Source organism: Podarcis vaucheri (genome assembly GCF_965113315.1).
Source record: "Podarcis vaucheri genome assembly, chromosome: 11".
NCBI classification, from domain to species: domain Eukaryota; kingdom Metazoa; phylum Chordata; class Lepidosauria; order Squamata; family Lacertidae; genus Podarcis; species Podarcis vaucheri.
In genome coordinates, this window is record NC_138749.1 from 1,542,713 (window position 1) to 1,562,600 (window position 19,888).

At 50.0% G+C, this 19,888-nt stretch overlaps 1 protein-coding gene across 4 annotated transcripts in view; it reads right to left on the bottom strand.

The window, feature by feature from the left end:
- Window positions 1-19,888, bottom strand: part of IL11RA (interleukin 11 receptor subunit alpha) — a 147,056-nt gene that overhangs the window by 18,843 nt on the left and 108,325 nt on the right. For 3 of the 4 annotated variants that reach the window (XM_082242129.1, XM_082242126.1, XM_082242128.1), the window contains 4 exons: window positions 12,440-12,539; window positions 8,398-8,458; window positions 8,035-8,201; window positions 6,276-6,390 (listed from right to left, as the gene is read on the bottom strand). In XM_082242129.1, coding sequence (XP_082098255.1) covers window positions 6,276-6,390; window positions 8,035-8,201; window positions 8,398-8,458; window positions 12,440-12,539 — 443 coding nt within the window. Of the gene's footprint in view, window positions 1-6,275; window positions 6,391-8,034; window positions 8,202-8,397; window positions 8,459-12,439; window positions 12,540-19,175; window positions 19,573-19,888 lie in introns of those variants that run through there. The other variant, XM_082242127.1, reaches the window with a different exon arrangement.

Below are 19,888 nucleotides of genomic sequence, written 5' to 3' on the forward strand. Positions count from 1 at the left end.
ATCTAAATCATTAAGATAATTTCTCCATAATGGCTGCTAAATTACAGTATTGTTGGTAATAAATGAAGTAAATTGAGAACATATGGATCAAGCCAACCTTTCTTTGTTCTTCCTCTTACCATCCTCTGATGGGGAGTTTAAGCACCTCTTAAGTGCTATATTCCACACTTGTTGGGTCCAGGTTTTGAAGGTGGGGGGGGGGGCTGCCCGCCTCCCAACTGGAAGCAATGATCGTATTTTTCCGTGTATAACACGCCCCTGTGTATACGATTCCCCCTATTTTGGGGGACTACAAATTGAGATCGCCCAGAGTTGTTGAGTTTTTTGGGGGGAGGATTGCCCATGATTTTTGAGCTTTTTTGGGGGTGGGGGGGTTGCCTAAAATCACTCACCCGCCTGACCATCGTTGACAATAACGAGTGCCGCCGAAGCCACCAATTGACTGCCCGATCACCGCCAGCAGCCGTCAATCGCACCCCAATTGCCACAGCGCCAGCCTATCAACAATTGCCGCAATCACCAATCACCCGCCCTTTCGCTGATGACAATCACCTGCTTGCGGCAGCAACCAGTCGCCAGTCCACCCTCTGCACTCTCCATGTATAAGACGACCCCAAATTTTCCACGTCATTTTCTAATAAGAAATCCTCACCTTTTATGCAGAAAAAGACAGGATTTGTCTCACTGCTGTCATAAGAAAGAAGACCTGCGGTTTATCGTGACATGTGGATTGTTAACGTTTTACACTGACAGCTGGGCTAGCATAGGATCAAGTAAAAGATGTTGCCCTGTTACTGCGAGGGAAATGAAACCCCACCCCCCTAGATAGATAGATAGATAAATAGATATAGATAGATAGATAGATAGATAGATAGATAGATAGATAGATATAGATAGATAGATGATAGATGATAGATGATTGATAGATGATAGATAGATAGATAGATAGATAGATAGATAGATAGATAGATGATAGAGGTTACCAGATTTTTTTCAATGAATCCGGGGACACTTTAATTCATTCATTCATTCATTCATTCATTCATTCATTCATTCATTAAATACGACGCGTTTTGGACGATGATCCTGCAGTGATGGCGGTGGCAGAGGGGCAGCCGCTACCTTGACCTCAACCGCCACATTTCCCCTTCCTCCGAGGCTTCTGTCTCCTTTCTCCATGAACCTGGGCAGCCCCTGAGTAGTTGGTTCTTCTGTGGTGGTGGTGGGGAAGTGGTGCGCGGTGGGTCAGGCATGCAAGGCAGAGAAGGAGGGCCGAGAGCGGTAGCGACAGAGAGGCTCAGGCAGAGTGATGCCTCCCTTCCCATCAGAGCAGCCCCAATCCCATTCCTACTTGCATACAAGCAGGAGGGGGCAGGGATCCCTTGGCTGGGAAGAGAGGCTTCACACTGCCTTTTGGAGCAGCCCCATCCCAACTCCTACTTGTGTGCAAGCAGGAGGGAACAGGGATCTCTCAGGCAGCGCGGTGCCTCCCTTCCCATTGGAGCAGCCCCAATCCCATTCCTACTTGTGTGCAAGTGGGAGGGGGTGGGGATCCCTCAGCTGGGAAGGGAGGCTTCCCGTTGCCTAACTGAGAGATCCCTGCTCCGCTCCTGCTTGCACGCAAGTAGGAGTTGGGATCAGGGTTGCTCCAGTAGGCAGCGTGAAGCCTCCTTCCCAGCTTGGTAGCTGGGGTCAGGGAAGGTGGAGGGAGCCCGGAAGCTACATCTTTGAGCCCCTGCACCACCATCACATGGGGACTTCCGAGCAGTTTCTGAAGCCAGCCAGAGCCAACTGCTCCAGGCTGTTGGTTTTTGCGATTTTGGTTTTAAAAGCAGTGTAAGGTAGTCTCAATGGAAGTATATTGTATTTAATTATGGGGTATCAGAGTTTTTAGGGGGCCACCTAGGCTGGGATAGCAGGCTTGTTGGTCTGATGTAGATTTTTTTCAATTTCATTGTTCTGTATGGGACAATGACAATAAAGATTATGGTATCGTATCGTTTCCCGGGGACATTAGATGAAATCCGGGGACATTCCTGGGATGGAATTTCTCCAGGGACTTATTCACAAATCTGGGGACTGTCCCCGGGAAACAGGGACGTCTGGTAACCCTAAGATAGATAGATCCTCAATCCCAAACTACTTTCCAACTACCACCTCCCACTTCTGACTCTCAGGAGCAGCGAGTGAGTGGGGGGCTTCTCCTGTGCCTTGAAGGGAAGGGGGGGGTTAGCTTGCTTCCTTCTTCCTACAGGCTGTCTGGGCCAGGAGTCAACCCCAGAATGGCAGACAAAGATGATGGACTATATGGAACTTGCCAAACTGACTGGGAGACTCCGAGACCAGAGAGAAGAGACGGTGGAAGAAGTCTAAAGAATATTTGAAAAATGGGGGACCACTAGGGGCGCATCAGAAGATGGCTGACAATAACATCTCTCCGACTCACACGAGGTAAACTGGAGGCTGTGATGGGAGTAAATAGCCTCCCTACCTCCCCTGGATTATGGTGGGGGACTGCCCTTGCCTGCTGTGCCCTATACCACCCCCGAATTTGTGGGGATGGGGGCACTAGGCACAATGCCCTCCTGTGGGATTTCGGCACTCCTGGACACTGTTTCTGATCCGCGCCACTAGCTGCAAGAACTTCAAAAGAAATAATTTGGATGAAGCTAATGCACATATTTCAAGGAAGAAGGGGGGAGTAAAGACTGCTAACAGAAGAGATCTCTGATAAAACAAGACGAGTCGGAGGAACAAGTATAGATCATGAGAAGATACGCCAAGACTCGGTATGGCAAAGGGACTGATGGGGGAGGGGAAAAACTTCCCTTTCTTTCCTTTATGTGATTAAACAAGAATCCCCCCCACCCACAAGTCAGAAATGTTGTTTTAAGGACTTAAGCTGTGGATTTAAGGCTGTGTGGAGATAAACTTTTGAACCAGAGCATGTTTTAAGAAGAGCGTGGAATGTATAAGGGCTTTGGAATGACACAGTTAAAAATACCGTCGCCATATTGGGAAGTTCTGTCGGAGGACTTAAGTCTGAGAGGAGAAATAGAGAGATAGAGCTGTTTTTATACTGTGGATGAAACTTCACAGTGGGACTTAAGAATGACAGTTCTGTAATTAATGATGGAAAGAGTGCTGTTATCCATCAAGGCGATGATATATGGAAACCATCTCGATTTGAGGACTGGAAGAACGGAAAAACTCACACAGGATTATTATTGGTGTTTATCGGCTTAAGGAGACTATCAGAAGAGATCATAAAGAAAAAAGAGAAAATATACAAACAAGATGTGATGTGGAAACAGCAAGATAAGTCTGGATAGAATTATGAACTTTGTTTGGACTGATTTGGACATTAACGCAGTAGCAAGAAGATGATCAGAATCCCCCTTCGGATCTTGAAATATGGGTTCCCTCAACAAAATTTAAAATTCGGCTTTGTAATTCGGAATTTATGTGATGTGATTTGATTTGATGTGATTGGCTGGTTAATAAAAATTATTTTTTAAAAAAATAAATAAAGAATATTTGAAAAATATGTTAATATTTAAATCTTAGAATAGCTTTGGAAGTGGATATAGGCTGTAGGGTTAGAAGTAGAAGATAGTGTTTTTTAAAATAGTATTATTTGTAAGTGATAAAATGTGAAGATTTTTATGGTAAAAGTAAGTGTGATAAAAAAATGGTTAAAACTGTATATGTTAACTGCTAAAGATGAGGTAAAATGAAAATCAGATGGGGGGACTTGGGGAAGCTCACTTAACAATGTTTTGAAAAAATAAGGATAAGACAAGAACTCGCTTGTATTGTTTGTTTTTCTGCTTGTGTTGTTTAGTTGTGTTATAAAATGAATAATTTTTTTTGGGGGGGGGGAAGGAGTCAACACCAGCCAGGCGCTCCCTTCTTGAAGAACGCCACAAGAGATCTTCCTGCTGGGACCATGGAGCTGTTGTTGATGTTGTTTAGTCATTTAGTCGTGTCCGCCTCTTCATGACCCCATGGACCAGAGCATGCCAGGCACTCCTGTCTTCCACTGCCTCCCTCATGCTGGTAGCTTGGAGAACACTGTCCCACCATCTCATCCTCTGTCGTCCCCTTCTCCTTGTGCCCTCCATCTTTCCCAGCATCAGGGTCTTTTCCAGGGAGTCTTCTCTTCTCATGAGGTGGCCAAAGTCTTGGAGCCTCAGCTTCAGGATCTGTCCTTCCAGTGAGCACTCAGGGCTGATTTCCTCCAGAATGGAGAGGTTTGATCTTCTTGCAGTCCATGGGACTCTCAAGAGTCTCCTCCAGCACCATAATTCAAAAGCATCAATTCTTCGGCGATCTGCCTTCTTGATGGTCCAGCTCTCACTTCTATACATCACGACTGGGAGCTACCCCTCACTTTTTTAATAGGGAGGGACTGTGACTTTGGGTTCTTTACGGCTTGGCTAACTGTGTCGGAAAGGTGCCAGAGGGGCTTCAGCCCCCCTTCCCCCCTCCCGCCCTGCGGTGGACTTGGTGGGCCTGGAAGCGTCCTCTCGGTTACTCCACCCTTCTGGAATGTCGGGTGGAGACATCAGGGGCCCCCGTCTCCCTTTCCGTCCAGGCAGCACTTTCCCCTTCGTCTGGAAAGACACAAATCTTTCTTCTTCTTGGTGAGTATCGATTTGGACAAAGCAATGGAAAGCCGCGTGGTGTGTTTTTGGGGGAAGGGCCTCCCAGCCAGCCAGCCAGCAAGGTTTGGAAAAGAACGCAGCATTTGCAAGGGCAGGAGAATGTAAAGTCAGAATGCAAGGAGAGGGAGGAAAGCCAGCCAGAATTCTACCGCCCCACCCTAACCTTTATCTCCCACCCGATCCCTCTACTCTGCCTGCAATAACTGAGAAATGGGTCCAAGTGTGGGAAGAGAGCTGCCCTGGCCTGGACATTCCTTTGATCAGCGTTACCATCACAGAGGAGGCAGACCTTGAAAATGAAGGGTCTGGAAACAAAGACTTAGGAGGAATACTTCTGGAAGTTGGGGATGTTTGGGCTGAAGAAGAGAGGACCAAGAGAGGACATGAGGATACTGTTGGCATCCCACTGTCTCAGGAGATGAGGAAGAAGTGTGTCTTTGGAGGTGAAGACCAGCTGCTGGGGAGTTATAGCACCTGCAGTGGCTGTAGAGACCAATAAGGGAGAGACATGTTTTGTTGCAGCTGAGGCAGAGGAAGGCGTCTGGTTGTGCTGTTTCAGATGCACCAGGGCGTTTCTTCTCTCGGCGATCCTCCCAGCGGTCATTCCTCCTCTGGTCACTGCTGTGGATGCAATGTTAGAATTCCTGCTCCATGACTGCACTCATGGGATTGTTGTCTTTCACATGACGGTGTATGTTTTGACTCCACAGGATGGGAAGTGACGGAGGCAGGATGTTTGTGTTACGGTGTTTGTGTTACTATTGTCCTTTGTTCTTTTTCTCTTTGCTGTCTGATGCTAGAGAGAGAGGGAGCCATGTTGCAGTGCTCCGTGTGTGTTTATATGCAAATAAAGTAGATTAGCCAAAATGCTGAGTTGCTGAGGTCTGTCACACGCATGCTGCGCAAACTCTGCGGATCCCTAAGTGTGCCAGTGTCTGTTGGCATCGGTCGCTGTGATGTTCGGGCAGAAGAAAGCTTTTGAAGCTCCCGAATGATCGACCAGGAGGGAGGGAACATGCCAGTCGGGGATGTGTCTCTGACAGGGTCCTCCTTGAGTATAGGCTGAACTCCTGACATGCACAACCTGACTGTCTCCTGGCTCTGTAAGGGATTCCTACACAGCAGGGCCTTCATGTTATGTTTGCAGACAACTTCGTCTGCTGGCGGGCCTGGTGCCTGAAGCCATCTCCTTGGGGACCCTGAGAGCCATCTTCCAAGAAGGCCAGCATGTTTTCTGTTGCTCCAGAGGGTAGAACCCGAACCAATGGACTCAAATGACACAAAATGAGATTCCGACTAACCGTTAGGAAGACGTTCCTGACGATAAGCATTGTTATCAGACTCCCTTGGAAGGTGGTGGCCTTTCCTGCGTAGGAAGGTTTTAAGTGGAGTGGGGGGGGCATCTGTCAGGGAGTCTTATCTGTGACTGGGCTAAGGGGGCTGGGCTAGATGGCCCTCAGGGATCCCTTCCAACCATACAATTCCGTGATTTTATGAACACACAAACTAATCTGCATGCTGCACACCAGCTGGAGGTGTGTTCTTAGTTGTGGCGCAGGTACGCAAGCCCCCAACCCCTTCCGCAGACCCAGAGGTGCACGGCCTTACCTGTAGGAAGTGATGTACCTGGTGGGCAGGAAGGTCTCGACGGTGGAAGCCCAGAAGCAGGAAAGGTCCTCGTAGTTTGATGCCGTGCACAAGATGGAGGGCTTCCCCGGCAGGCCTGTGGGAGAAGCAAGGTGCGGCTTGGAGTAAGGGCGCAACCAGGGCAGGGAGCATGTCTGGCCTTCCTCCAATGGCTCCCACTTCCTACCTAAGTTCAGGGGAGGCCCAGCTGCCCAGCGCTAGCATCCCAGGCCAGCCCTTTGCTCCTGGCAAAAGCTCAAGGCCAGGCCCAGCAATCGGGGAAGGGCCACAGCTCATTGTATGCAGAACGTTCAAGGTTCTGTTGGTGCGTGAGCATCTAGTTTTGGGTTGCCATTTCTTTCCGAAGCAGAGTTCCTTTTACAGAAAGGTTTTCCTGCATCTTTTACTTCTTTACAGCATCAGCATTCTAGCTATCTCTTAGTGAAATTCCCGTTACAGGAATAAACACCATTTGGTTCTGTTTCTCAGAGTCTTTATTACAGTCATATCTCGGGTTACAGACGCTTCAGATTGCGTTTTTTCAGGTTACGGACCCGCCGAAACCCAGAAGTACCGAAACGGGTTACTTCCAGGTTTCGGGGTTCACGCAGGCGCAGAAGTGCTAAATTGCGCTTTGCGCATGTGCAGAAGCACAACCTGCACATGCACAGACGTGGTGTTGCGGGTTGCGAATGTGCATCCCGCACGGAGCACGTTCGCAACCCAAGTGTCCACTGTATTTACAAAACTTTACGTTGGTCATTAGGTAAAGGGACCCCTGACCATTAGGTCCAGTCGTGGCTCTGGGGTTGCAGCGCTCATCTCGCTTTATTGGCTGAGGGAGCCGGCATACAGCTTCCGGGTTGTGTGGCCAGCATGACTAAGATGCTTCTGGCGAACCAGCGAAGCAGCGCACGGAAACGCCGTTTACCTTCCCGCCGGAGTGGTACCTATTTATCTACTTGCACTTTGACGTGCTTTCGAACTGCTAGGTTGGCAGGAGCAGGGACCGAGCAACGGGAGCTCACCCCGTCGTGGGGATTCAAACCGCCGACCTTCTGATCAGCAAGTCCTAGGCTCTGTGGTTTAACCCACAGCGCCACCCGTGTCCCACGCTGATCATTAGTAAATAAATAAAAGCAAATAAAGCAACATAGTTGGTCACATGCCCTAATAAAGGCACCTGTTGCTGGGGAAATTCTCCATTGCCTAGCAACTTCTTCAAGACCATTTTCAAGTTTCTTCCAGAATATTACGACAGGTTCAATCCTCAGCATCTCTCAAGCTGGGAGAAACACTCTGCCTGAAACTCTGGCTGGTGGAGACAATTCTGGGTTCGATGGGACTTCCTATGTTCTTAACCGCTCTGCCCTCATTCCCAAGAATTTCCCTACCTTGCCACGAATCTGTGCATCCCAGCGGCGGAGGAAGCCTCTCTGGCACTTGGGGAACTTCCCATACGGAGGGATGGGACGGGGTGTGTGGCACCCATTCCCCCCCCTCCGTTTTTGCTCGCCTGCCTCTTTCCCGTTCTCTCCCCAGGGGGCTGGGCAATTGCACCTGGCTGGGGGGGGGGTGCGCTCCGCCACGGCGGACAGGCCGGGGTGCACGATCTGGTGTGGCCACAATCGGGCCCAGCCAGGATTTTGTCAACCCCCCCCTTCAAGGATAGCACCCGGGGTGCACAGCACCCACTGCACCCACCGCGCTCCGCCTCTGGTGCAGCCGACCCCAAACTTACGTCCGAGACGGAGCACAGTGGAGCTGAGGAGGACCCCGCTGGTGTCGTGGCAGCTGTAGACCCCTTCGGAGGAGAGCTGGGGGTGGAACAGGAGAAGCTGTCCGGCCTGCACCACCGAGTCTTCTGGGAGGATGGGGCCTCCGTTCCACCGCCATTCCACTGAGGAGCTGAAAGCCAGAAAGCCGAAGTGAGGATGAATGAGAGGCAGCGACGTCTTGTCTGCAAACATGCCCTCTGTTCCCATGTCAAGGGGCCCAGAAAATCACCCTGGCCCGTCCCAAGGTGGCTCTTGCCTCCCCTCCCGCACTCAGAGGTCTTGCAGGATCCCTCTGGAAGGGACCACGACTGCTTGGAGACACCTACCCGGGACTCGCTCCAGCGCACGTCAGGATCACTTCTTTCCCCAGCTGGGCATACGTCACTCCTGGAAGAGAGGCCCTTGAGCATAAGGAGACCAGAACAACTGGGACATCCCATTTTTTATGGTGAGGAATCTTGCACAAACATCCCAGAGCCGACACGCGGAGCAAGCCTTGCCCCCCAAGCAAGGAGGAGAGCTTAAAAGCTCTTTTGCGCCAGTTCTGCTTGGGTCGCCCGGCGCAAAATAGCTTTTAAGCTCTCCACATTGCTTTCTGGGCACGTGGTCTGTGATAGTTTGGGATTCTCTCTCTCCCCACCCCCCAGGGTTTGGATATAAGCAATCTTGCAAGCGAACCCTGTGATCGTACTGTATTACGTTTCTTGCGAAGGATGAGCACTTTGGCAAATAACCCCCCAGATAAGCACAGCCCAAACTCAAAAGTGATGGGACTGGGGAAAGGACATGTGGCCTGGAACAGAGGGGATCAGGGTTCCTTCATTTTGGGGGGACGAGACCCTCTCTTTCCCCCAAGAAAAGGGGCTACGATGGCACATTGTGTAGTTAGAGAACGGTCCAAATCTTGTTCTGATTGACTTTGGCCAGAGTCCAGAGGGAGCAACTGACCACCAGCACACCCAAACATTGGCAGGGATATCACCTCCACCTATGTGGTTTTTTTTATCTTGTGTTTTTATGTTGTGAACAGCCCTGATATCTACAGATGGAGGGCAGGATACAAATTTAATCATCCTCATATGGGAGAGGAGGTGTTTTACCTGAGCACCACTGGAATATGTCTTATATTTATGTTTTTTGAGGAACTATATTGACTTGTGTGCACTGAATATATTTCCAAAATGTGCCTTAATAAAGCCCTGAAACGTTATTCAGAGTTCATCTCTCTGGAGATAGAATATTAATCTCCATCCTTCAATTCCATATACAATGGAACCATAATTTTCCAAACAGCCTTCATCACAAGCCTGGCACTATATCTGGAACTAGAGTTGATAATCAGGTAAAAATAATATTCTTTACTCAGATTTCACTATTTTGACCCATATCCCTAATTCTACGTGCCTATTTTATACTTCTGCTTTTCATCTTTTAACTTCCATCTGTTGCTACAACTGTTCTCTCAGTTTGATGATGATGATGATGATGATTTATACCCAGCCCATCTGGATGGGTTTCCCCAGCCACTCTGGGCGGCTTCCAACAGAACATTAAAACACGATAAAAGATCAAACATTAAAAACTTCCCTAAACATGGCTGCCTTCAGATGTCTTCTAAAAGTCAGGTAGCTGTTTATTTCCTTGACATCTGGTGGAAGGGAGTTCCACAGGGCAGGTGCCACTACCAAGAAGGCCCTCTGCCTGGTTCCCGGGTTCCCTGCATTGCAGCAGTCCAAGCGAGAGATAACTAGAGCATGCACCACTCTGGCGAGGCAACCCGTGGGCAGGTAGGGTCTCAGCCTGCGTACCAGGTGGAGTTGGTAGACAGCTGCCCTGGACACAGAATTGACCTGCACCTCCATGGACAGCTGTGAGTCCAAAATGACTCCCAGGCTGCACACCTTGTCCTTCAGGAGCACAGTGACCCCATTCATGACACCAGTCTTGCTCCCGGTCACCAGTCTTGCTGCTGCATTCTGGATTATAGACATTATCAAAGGAAATTTTTAAAATCATCTCCCCCCCCAAATAAAAAATCTCTGTGGTCTCCTGGGCTGCTTGAGAGAGCTTTAGCCCTGTGCTAGGTAAGGCAATCGGAGGACAAAGGAACAGGGGTGCTCTCCTGTTCGATACCTGCAAGGTACGTCAAGCAACAGGAAGAACCCGACTCACGAGCCCCAACCTGCTGTGCCTAAGGTGAGGCAGCGCTGGGGCTTGTTTGCAGGGCTGCCAGTTCACCTGCCCCCGCGGGAAAAGGAAGCAGGAGGAAGCTGCTGCCAACTTGGCCAATAGATCTGTCTGTCAGCAACATAACATGCATGCCATGCAGGTGAGTCCTTCTGCCTCGTCTCTCTGCAGCCAAAACACCCGGAGGGCACCGGTTTGGGAACGCTGTCGCAGAGAAAAGCCAAGTGCAGACTCCCCAATTACAGGGCGCAAGGCTGGGGGTGGGGAACGACTCTCTGCTTGGGACCCCAGAGAGCACCCAGTAGCCAGAATAGGCACTAAGGGCCCAGTTTAAAGGTTAAGAACCTCAGAACGGAAAGAAGAGTCTGACGGATTAGCCCAATGGCCTTTTGATTTCACCATCCATTTCTCACAGCAGCCAACCAGTGGGACGGGCAGCAAAACCTGCCCCAGCCATTGGTACTGTCCAGGAGGCCGGGGGAGAGACTTGCCATCGTTGCCCCCCACCCTGACATTTGCCTTTTGGTGCTGCCAGCCTCCTCCGGAGGAGAGATGCGGGAGTCAGAGGTTTGCCACCCTCCCTGTATGCCAGCTGTGTGCCATCGAAGCCTCTCCTCCGAACATCACTTAAGCCGGGCTCCTTGAGATGTAGCAAGACCAGTGCCAGAAACTTCATTGTCGGCTCGCTTTCATTTTTGCTTCGAATTCACGTACTTAAGCTTTTCTGCAATGTCTTCTGCGCTTGCCAATTGTTGATTTTCGTTATTTTGAAATCGCAGGCATGTTCTGCATTTTGCATATTTGCATTGTTCTCTGTTTGGCTGTTTTTGAATGCTTGCTGTGAACTGCTTTGGAGACAGCGCATTGTGGAAAAGCCACATACAAATTCAAACAAACAAACAAACAAACCCACAAGCAGGACTCTCGCACAAGAGCAGCTCTCCCCTCCTGTGGCCTTCAGCAACTGATATTCAGCAGTGTTGCTGCCTCCAATTGTGGATGCAAAGCATAGCCATTGATAGCTCCTCCTCCATGAATTTTGCCTAATCTTCCTTGAAAGCCATCAAGGTTCTCTGAACTATAATAATAATAATAATAATAATAATAATAATAATAATAATAATAATAATAATAATAATAATTTATTATTTATACCCTGCCCATCTGGCTGGGTTTCTCCAGCCACTCTATGCGGCTTCCAACCGAATATCAAAAACAATACAGCGTCAGACATTAAAAACTTCCCTAAACAGGGCCGCCTTCAGTTGTCTTTTAAAAGTAAAATAGTTGCTTATTGCCTTGACATCTGGTGGGAGGGCGTTCCACAAGGCAGGCACCACTACTGAGAAGGCCCTCTGCCTGGTTCCATGTAACCTCACTTCTCGCAGGGAGGGAACCGCCAGAAGGCCCTCGGAGCTGGTTCTGTGTCCGGGCAGAACGATGGGGGTGGAGACGCTCCTTCAGATATACAGGACCGAGGCCGTTTAGGGCTTTAAAGGTCAGCACCAACACTTTGAATTGTGCTTGGAAACATACTGGGAGCCAATTTAGGTCCTTCAAGACCGGTGTTATATGGTCCCGGCGGCCGCTCCCAGTCACCAGTCTAGCTGCCACATTCTGGATTAGTTGTGGTTTCTGGGTCACCTTCAAAGGTAGCCCCACGTAGAGCGCATTGCAGTAGTCCAAGCGGGAGATAACCAGAGCATGCACCACTCTGGCAAGACAGTCCGCAGGCAGGTAGGGTCTCATCCTGCGTACCAGATGGAGCTGGTAGACAGCTGCCCTGGACACAGAATTAACCTGCGCCTCCATGCACAGCTGTGAGTCCAAAATGACTAAGAAGTCCCAAACACTGAGACCTGTCTTCATAAGAGAGCCCTCAATCATTTTGCTTTCCCCTTGGTCCCTGCTTCCCACCACTCTGAGCTGGTCTGTTCCTTGGCCCCAATCCTGCTAAGACTTACCTCCCTGGCTCTAACCCTGCAAAACAATCCTCCAAGCCCTAGAGCAGGCACCCCCCAACTCGGCCCTCCAGATGTTTTGGGACTACAACTCCCATCACTCCTAGCTAACACGACCAGTGGTCAGGGATGATGGGAGTTGTAGTCCCAAAACATCTGGAGGGCCGAGTTGGGGGACTGCCTGCCCTAGAGAGATACTCATCTGCAGGTGTCAGCTCACCTTCTTCTCCCCATTCTCCTGACATGGTGATGGACGTGGTCACCGAGACAGCCGCCAAGAGGACCACCACTCTGCCGACACAGGAGACAAGGGTCAGCATCTGAGAGCCGGGGAAAAAGAGGGGAGAAAAGAGACAATGCTATAAGGCAGATGGTCCAACCCTGATTCAGGGGGTGGGTGAATTCTCAAAACCAGCCAATGGGAAGGGCAACACACCACAGGAATACCTACAGATGGGCTGCACAATACTTGCCATTTCTTAGTGTAGCAGCACCTACACTTTGGAACTCCTTGCCACTTGACACCAGGCAGGCGCCTTCACTGTACCCTTTCCAGCACCTGCTTAAAACATCTTTGTCTAGGCAAACCCATGTAGAATGTTGGTATGGGTTTTAATCTGTGTTTTTAGTTTTCATGTTAGTTTTAACTGGTTTTTAAATACCTGTTCTTAACCGTCAACCGTCAACTTCTGCATTGCAAGGATTCGTGGGGTCCCTTCCAACTCTGCCATTCTAAGATTAATGTTAATTAAATTTATTAGTCGCTTTTGTTGCCACAGCAATTCAAAGCGACTTGCGATATTTTAATTTAATACAATTTGCTTTAAGTATTTTTTATGATGCCTATTTATGGAATTAATGTTTTTGAAATTATAGGTTTTGAAATTATACTTGTCTGTCTTTGTGTTTGTTTGTTTGTAGTGAGTATGTTTATATAATTTGTGAAAATTCAATAAATATTATTATAAAAAAAGGAATTAATGTTTTTAACCTGGGGGGGGGGGGTTGTCTCAAACACTGTGCTACTTGGTGAAGGAACTACTTAATTGACCGTAAACTGCTTTGTGTCATTCGGTGGTGATCTACAATGGCGATCTACAAATATCAGAAATGAATAAACGAATGGAAGTTTTTTGAGGGGCGGGGGCATCCCAGAACGACACCCACTCTGCTGGTTTACCAGAACCTGGAAGGGGCGTGTGAACCCTCTGGCAGGCTTGGACCACGTTGGAGCCGCGCATGGAAAATCAAACAGCTAATCTCCAGGAGCAAATATTGGAACAGGGAGGAATTGGGGAGTACGGAAACAAAGGCGCTTCCCTCGATTGCTACCTGCGCCAGGTTCAGGGTTCGCTCTCAGACATCTCCTCCTCCATCAAGGCTTTGGGCCAAGCAGAAGCAAAGGAGGAACCTCAGAGAAGCAAAGGACAAAAGGGTGGGAAGGGGCACCCAAAGGCCATCTAGCCAAGGGTCACCCCTGGCCACAGGGGTCCGAGAGGGATCAGTTTACTAGGCTTCGTGGTAGCACTAGCCTGGGGAGGAGCCGTTATGGTGAAGGGAGGGAAAGACACTTAGTAAAAAATAATAGAGTGCTGGACTAGGACCCGAGTTCGAATTCCCACCCAGCCATGAAGCTCACCTGGCGACCTTGGGCCAGAGGCTGCCTCTCAGCCTAACCTACCTCTCAGGGCTATTGTGGGGGTTAAATGAGGAGGTGGAGAACCACACATGCCACCTGGAGCTCCTTGGGGGGGGGGGAAAGATGGGATATAAATGCCGTACAGAGAAATAAATTAAATTAAACGGAAACTCCGTAGAGCCAACGAACCCATAGAGTCATAGAATCATAGAATCATGGAGTTGGAAGAGACCACAAGGGCCTTCAAGTCCAGCCCCCTGCCAAGCAGGAAACACCATCAGAGCACTCCTGACATATGGTTGTCAAGCCTCTGCTTAAAGACCTCCAAAGTAGGAGACTCCACCACACTCCTTGGCAGCAAATTCCACTGTCGGACAGCTCTTACTGTCAGGAAGTTCTTCCTAATGTTTAGGTGGAATCTTCTTTCTTGTAGTTTGGATCCATTGCTCCGTGTCCGCTTCTCTGGAGCAGCAGAAAACAACCTTTCTCCCTCCTCTATGTGACATCCTTTTATATATTTGAACATGGCTATCATATCACCCCTTAACCTCCTCTTCTCCAGGCTAAACATGTCAAAGGACTAGGCTCATTGGCACAGTCCCTCCATGATCTTAGGCATTTCCTGGGGAGGCTAAAGCAGCCTTGCACCCTCCAGCTGTACTGGACTACATCTCCCATGAGCCCCAGGCAGCACGGCCATTTGGGGGATGATGGGAGTTGTATTCCCAAACAGCTGGAAGGTGCCAGGTTGTCAACAGCTGTGCTAAAGCGGGGGCTGGGATGTTGCGGCTGGTGCATGCAGAAGCACACCACGCGTGCCTGCGGCAACTGTCACAAAATGTTGCAGCAGCGCACCCTTCTTCCTAATATCCTGCTCTCTCGCCCTCGTCCTCTTGCCCTAGTTTCCAGCTCCGCTTTCCCGGCGGACACACCATGCCTACAAAATGCACGCTCCATCCACCCGCTCACCTCTCGAGCTGCGGTGGTCCCACAAGACAAACAGGGAACGAAACAGGCCTGAGCTCTGCCCTCTCCAGCCTGTCCTGCAGTATCTGCCGGATTTGGCCCCTCTTGCCGCCGCATGAGTGGAAGATCCCGAATTGGTGAGGTGGCGGTTTGGGACTGGAGCAGCCCAGTATAGGAAGGTCCTTAAAAACACTCCCTACACTGTGTTTTCTTTCAAATATGGTATGGGAATTTGGTGCCCAATTTGCATCTTTGCAGAAGTCGTAACTTGGGCTCACAGCACCCTGATCGCGGCAGCCTCAACAAGGTCACTTGCACCCCACACTTTAATAAGGGCATCATTGCTTATTTTCACATCAGTGGAGGACAGTCATATAAGGATGTGTGGAAGCAAACAAGACACCCAGGGTTTGTTCCAGGCTCCTTGGCTGTCTGTCTGTGTCAGGTGCCCAAACTTTTTTCAAAGAGGGCCAGATTTGATGAAGTGAACATGCGGGAGGGCCGAACAAAGTTGTTGAGCTTTTAAAAATAAATTAATAATAATAATAATAATAATAATAATAATAATAATAATAATAATAATTTATTTATATCCCGCCCTCCCCAGCCGAAGCCGGGCTCAGAGCAGCCAACAACAATAAAAGTAACACAGCGTTCTAAAATCAATTCAAAATCAAATTAATGGCAACCATTGGGCTAGTGTTCTATGAGGATTCAGAAGTAGAGGGTCAGACCGTGCCCTGGCCAAAGGCCAGGCGGAACAGCTCCGTCTTGCAGGCCCTGCGGAAAGATGTCAAGTCCCGCAGGGCCCTAGTCTCTTGTGACACAGCGTTCCACCAGATCGTGGCCACAGCTGAAAAAGCCCTGGCTCTGGTTGAGGCCAGCCTAACCTCTCTGTGGCCCAGGACCTCCAAGATGTTTTTGTTTGAAGACCGTAAGGTCCTCCACGGGGCATACCAGGAGAGGCGGTCCCGTAGGTACGAGGGTCCTAGCATTGAGGTTGCCAAGCTTTTTAAAAGGATTTTACCCCAGGACATATACTGGCACGGGGGCAGGATTAAATTGACCAGTGGGCCAGATTAGGCCCCTGAAACGGGCTTTGGACATGCCTGGTGTAGACAATATGGGGCTCAATACATTACAAGGAAGCTTCCAATGTCCAGTGCTTTTTTGGAGACACTGCAATGATTATTTTAAAACAAGCCAACTGAGTACAGCAGCCTCCACCCCAAACAAACCTTCAAGGAAGATGGAGTAAGCTTATTTTTCCCCTGCTCTGGAGGGCAGAACCCAAACCAACAGATTCAGATGAGAAGAAAGGGGATCCCGACTGAACATTGGGAAGAACTTAGTGATGGTAAGAGCTGCTGGACAGTGGAACAGACTCCCTAGAAAGGGGATGGACTCTCCGTCCTTGGTGGTTTCTAAGAAGAGGTTGGGCGGCCATCTGTCATGGATGCTTGAGCTGAGATTCCTGCCTTGTAGGGGGTTGGACTAGATGACCCCCAGGGTCCCTTCCAACTCTACAATTGTACGATTCTATGAGACGGGCCTGAGCTAAGGCTTATTGGGAAACTGTGAGCAGTATCAGAGGTTCTCCTGGCCCCTCTTCCCTCCGTGACTCGCTGTACGGAGGAGACAACATGCAAGGATTCCTTTCGAGGTTGCCGAGTTCATTCCAGAGCGCTTAGTATTCAAAAGGAGAGCAATGGAGGCGCAGACTGCTCCTCCCACAATCTGGTTTCAATAAATGCCCATTGCACAAAGAGACGTTTCCCGGGACGCAGTCCAAGGACTGGAGACCAAGCCCCCCCCCCAACAAAGCGGGTGACTAAACTCGGGGGCAGGCTGACTCGTGAGGGACTGGGCTTCCCCTGGCAAGTTGATCACAGCCTTGCGAAATCAAAGAGCCGCTTGTGCCAAATGAGTGGACTCGACGCAACGCGGATCGCAGGGGAATCGCCTGGGAAGAGCGGGGGCAGAGTGGATGACCTCTGGGGAACCTCTTGACCTTGTAGCCGGCCTGCTGGATGAAGCGCATTGCAGACCATTTGCCGCCATGTGTGGAAGAAGCCAAACAGGCAAGATGGTGACTGGACTTGCCTTGAGGCAGGAGAGGCCTGGCATTTCCCAAATACAGTGGTGCCCCACAAGACGAATGCCTTGCAAGATGAAAAACTCGCTAGACGTAAGGGTTTTCCGTTTTTTGAGTCACTTCGCAAGATGAATTTCCCTATGGGCTTGCTTCGCAAGACGAAACGTCTTGCGAGTTTGTTTCCTTTTTCTTAAAGCCGCTAAGCCGTTAATAGCCGTTAAGCCGCTAATAGCGGTGCTTCGCAAGACGAAAAAAACCGCAAGACGAAGATACTCGCGGAACGGATTTATTTCGTCTTGCGAGGCACCACTGTACAGTGGACGCTCGAATTGCGAATGTGATCTGCGTGGGATGCACGTTCGCAACCCACAGCGTTCAAAACCCACGTCTGTGCACACGCGGGTTACGATTCAACGCTTCTGCGCACAGCGCAATTTAGTGCTTCTGCGCATGCGCAACTGCTGAAACCCAGAAGTAACCCGTTCTGGTACTTCCGGGTTTTGGTGGTCCGCAACCCAAAAAAACCACAACCTGGAGCGTCTGTAACCTGAGGTATGACTGTATGAGGCATTTAGCATTGACGCAACACTGAAACGGCCACAATGGACGCAAGAAGGTCCTGTGCTGGATCAGGCCAGTGACCCATCAAGGTCAGCATCCTGTTCTCACACTGGCTGAACAGTTGCCTGGGGGAAACTTGCAATCAGGATCCCAGCACAAAAGCCCCCTCTCTTCCTGTGGTCTCCAGCAAGTAGTATTTAGAAGGATTGCTGCCTGCAACACCCCTCTCCTCCACGAATTTGTCTAATCCTCTTTAAAAGCCAACCAGGTTGCTTCCCATCTCTGCCTCCTGTGGGAGGGAGTTCCATAGTTTAACGCTGAGCTGCGTGGACAAGTCCTTTCTCCTGTCTGTCCTGAATATCCCAAAATTAAGTTTCATTGGATGTCCGCAAGTTCTAGTGTTACGAGAGAGGGAGAAAAACTCCTCTCTAGGCACTTCCTCCCTGCAGCGACTGGCCAGGCTCACCTAGTGAGCTTCATGGCTGAGTCAGGATTTGAACCCAGGTCCGACACGCCAACAACTCCATCCCAATGACATTGACCTAACACTGAAACAGACACACTGGGCCTTTATCTTGTCTGTTTTATTTCTTCTGTGCCAACTAATGCCATCCTTGAAAACTGACTCAAGGAGCCTGCTCTTTTTGATAGATGCGAGTACAGTGGGCGCTCAGGTTGTGAACGGGCTCCCTGCGGGATGCACGATTGCAACCCACAGCATTCACAACCCGCATCTGCGTGTTTGTGCAGGCACGTGTTGCGACTCGGTGCTTCTGCGAATGCGCAGTGTGATTTAGCGCTTCTGAGCATGCGCAACCGCCAAAACCTGGAAGTAACCTGTTCCAGTACTTCTGGGTTTTGGCGGTCTGCAACCCCAAAAAATGCAACCTGAAGCAGCTGTAACTCGAGGTATGACTGTATGTTCAAGAGGCCGAGATAGAGAACGGGAGGAGGGCTGGATCTCCAGCTTGTTGCTGTTGGCTAAGCGAGGATGAAGACTGGATCTGGTGATCTCTGTGGCAAGAAGCAGATCCAGAGCCACTTTCTGTGTGAGCCACGGAAGAAGCCCAGAGCCAGAAGAATAAAAGGATTCAAAGAAAACCTCTCCCTAACATACCCTTCATAGGGACGCGGGTGGCGCTGTGGGTTAAATCACAGAGCCTAGGACTTGCCGATCAGAAGGTCGGCGGTTCGAATCCCCACGACGGGGTGAGCTCCCATTGCTCGGTCCCTGCTCCTGCCCACCTAGCAGTTCAAAAGCAAAGTGCAAGTAGATAAATATGTACCACTCTGGTGGGAAGGTAAACGGCGTTTCCGTACGCTGCTCTGGTTCGCCAGAAGCGGCCTAGTCCTGCTGGCCACATGACCCGGAAGCTATACGCCAGCTCCCTTGGCCAATAAAGCGAGATGAGCGCCGCAACCCCAGAGTCGGCCACGACTGGACCTAAAAAAGTGGGGTGGAATTGACTGCTTGGATAGTTCATCCAGTAGAGCCTGTGGCTCTTAATCTCAGGTTCACTGGGCAAAAAGATTCCTGCATCGCAGTGGGTTGGGCTAGATGACCCCTGCGGGTCCCTTCCAGCTCAATGAGTCTACAAACAGCAATGCAACAAAACACCTTCCCCATATTTAGACAGCCCCTATTTTGCACTGCTGAAAACACCTCCACCTCCCCAGATTTCCGTACACACTCACCCAAGCAGCTCTGGTCCGGCCTCCCAAATCAAACAGTCAGCTTTTCCCCGGCCAAAACAGCCGCTCTTGGCAGGGAGGGATGCCCAAGTCTTGGGTACGAATCCAGCCCGCACCACCGAGCGGCCTCCCAAACGGGGCAACAGGCAGTGTGCTGACCCAAGAGGATGCTGTTGGGGGGTCTTTATAATTACCAGAGCGGTTCTGCCCCAGGGGCATAGTTAGCGAGCTGCTGAGTGTTCAGCGAGATGCATTTGGAGCCTGCTGGAAATATTCCTTTAACTAGCTGGCAATACTTTGCTCGAACTAAGGCTTTATTGTTCTGAGCCGACCGTCGATCCCAAATACGAGAGTTTTCGTTTCTTGTAAAGAGCAGCTCCAGAATAAGCCTTGCTGTGTGTGCCGGGACTTCCTGGGCCTCTCCTGACCTCCCCCCCCCAAACCGCAGCAGGACCAGCCTGTGGCTACCACACTGTCCGCCACCGCCCACCCCCAGGCACCACCGGCTCAACAGCCGGGTGAAATCCCTCTCTAAGCCCCTGGCTTTTGCTTCACCCGTCCCGGACCAGGCAGAAAGACTTTGGTGAAGCAAGATGTCTGGAATAGTTTGACATGGAAAAAACAACATCTCTCCAACCTATAATGGATTGGCATGTTTATTTATACGTGGATTCCAGGGACCGATGTGGGGCTGCAAACAGAGCAGAAATCCTAAA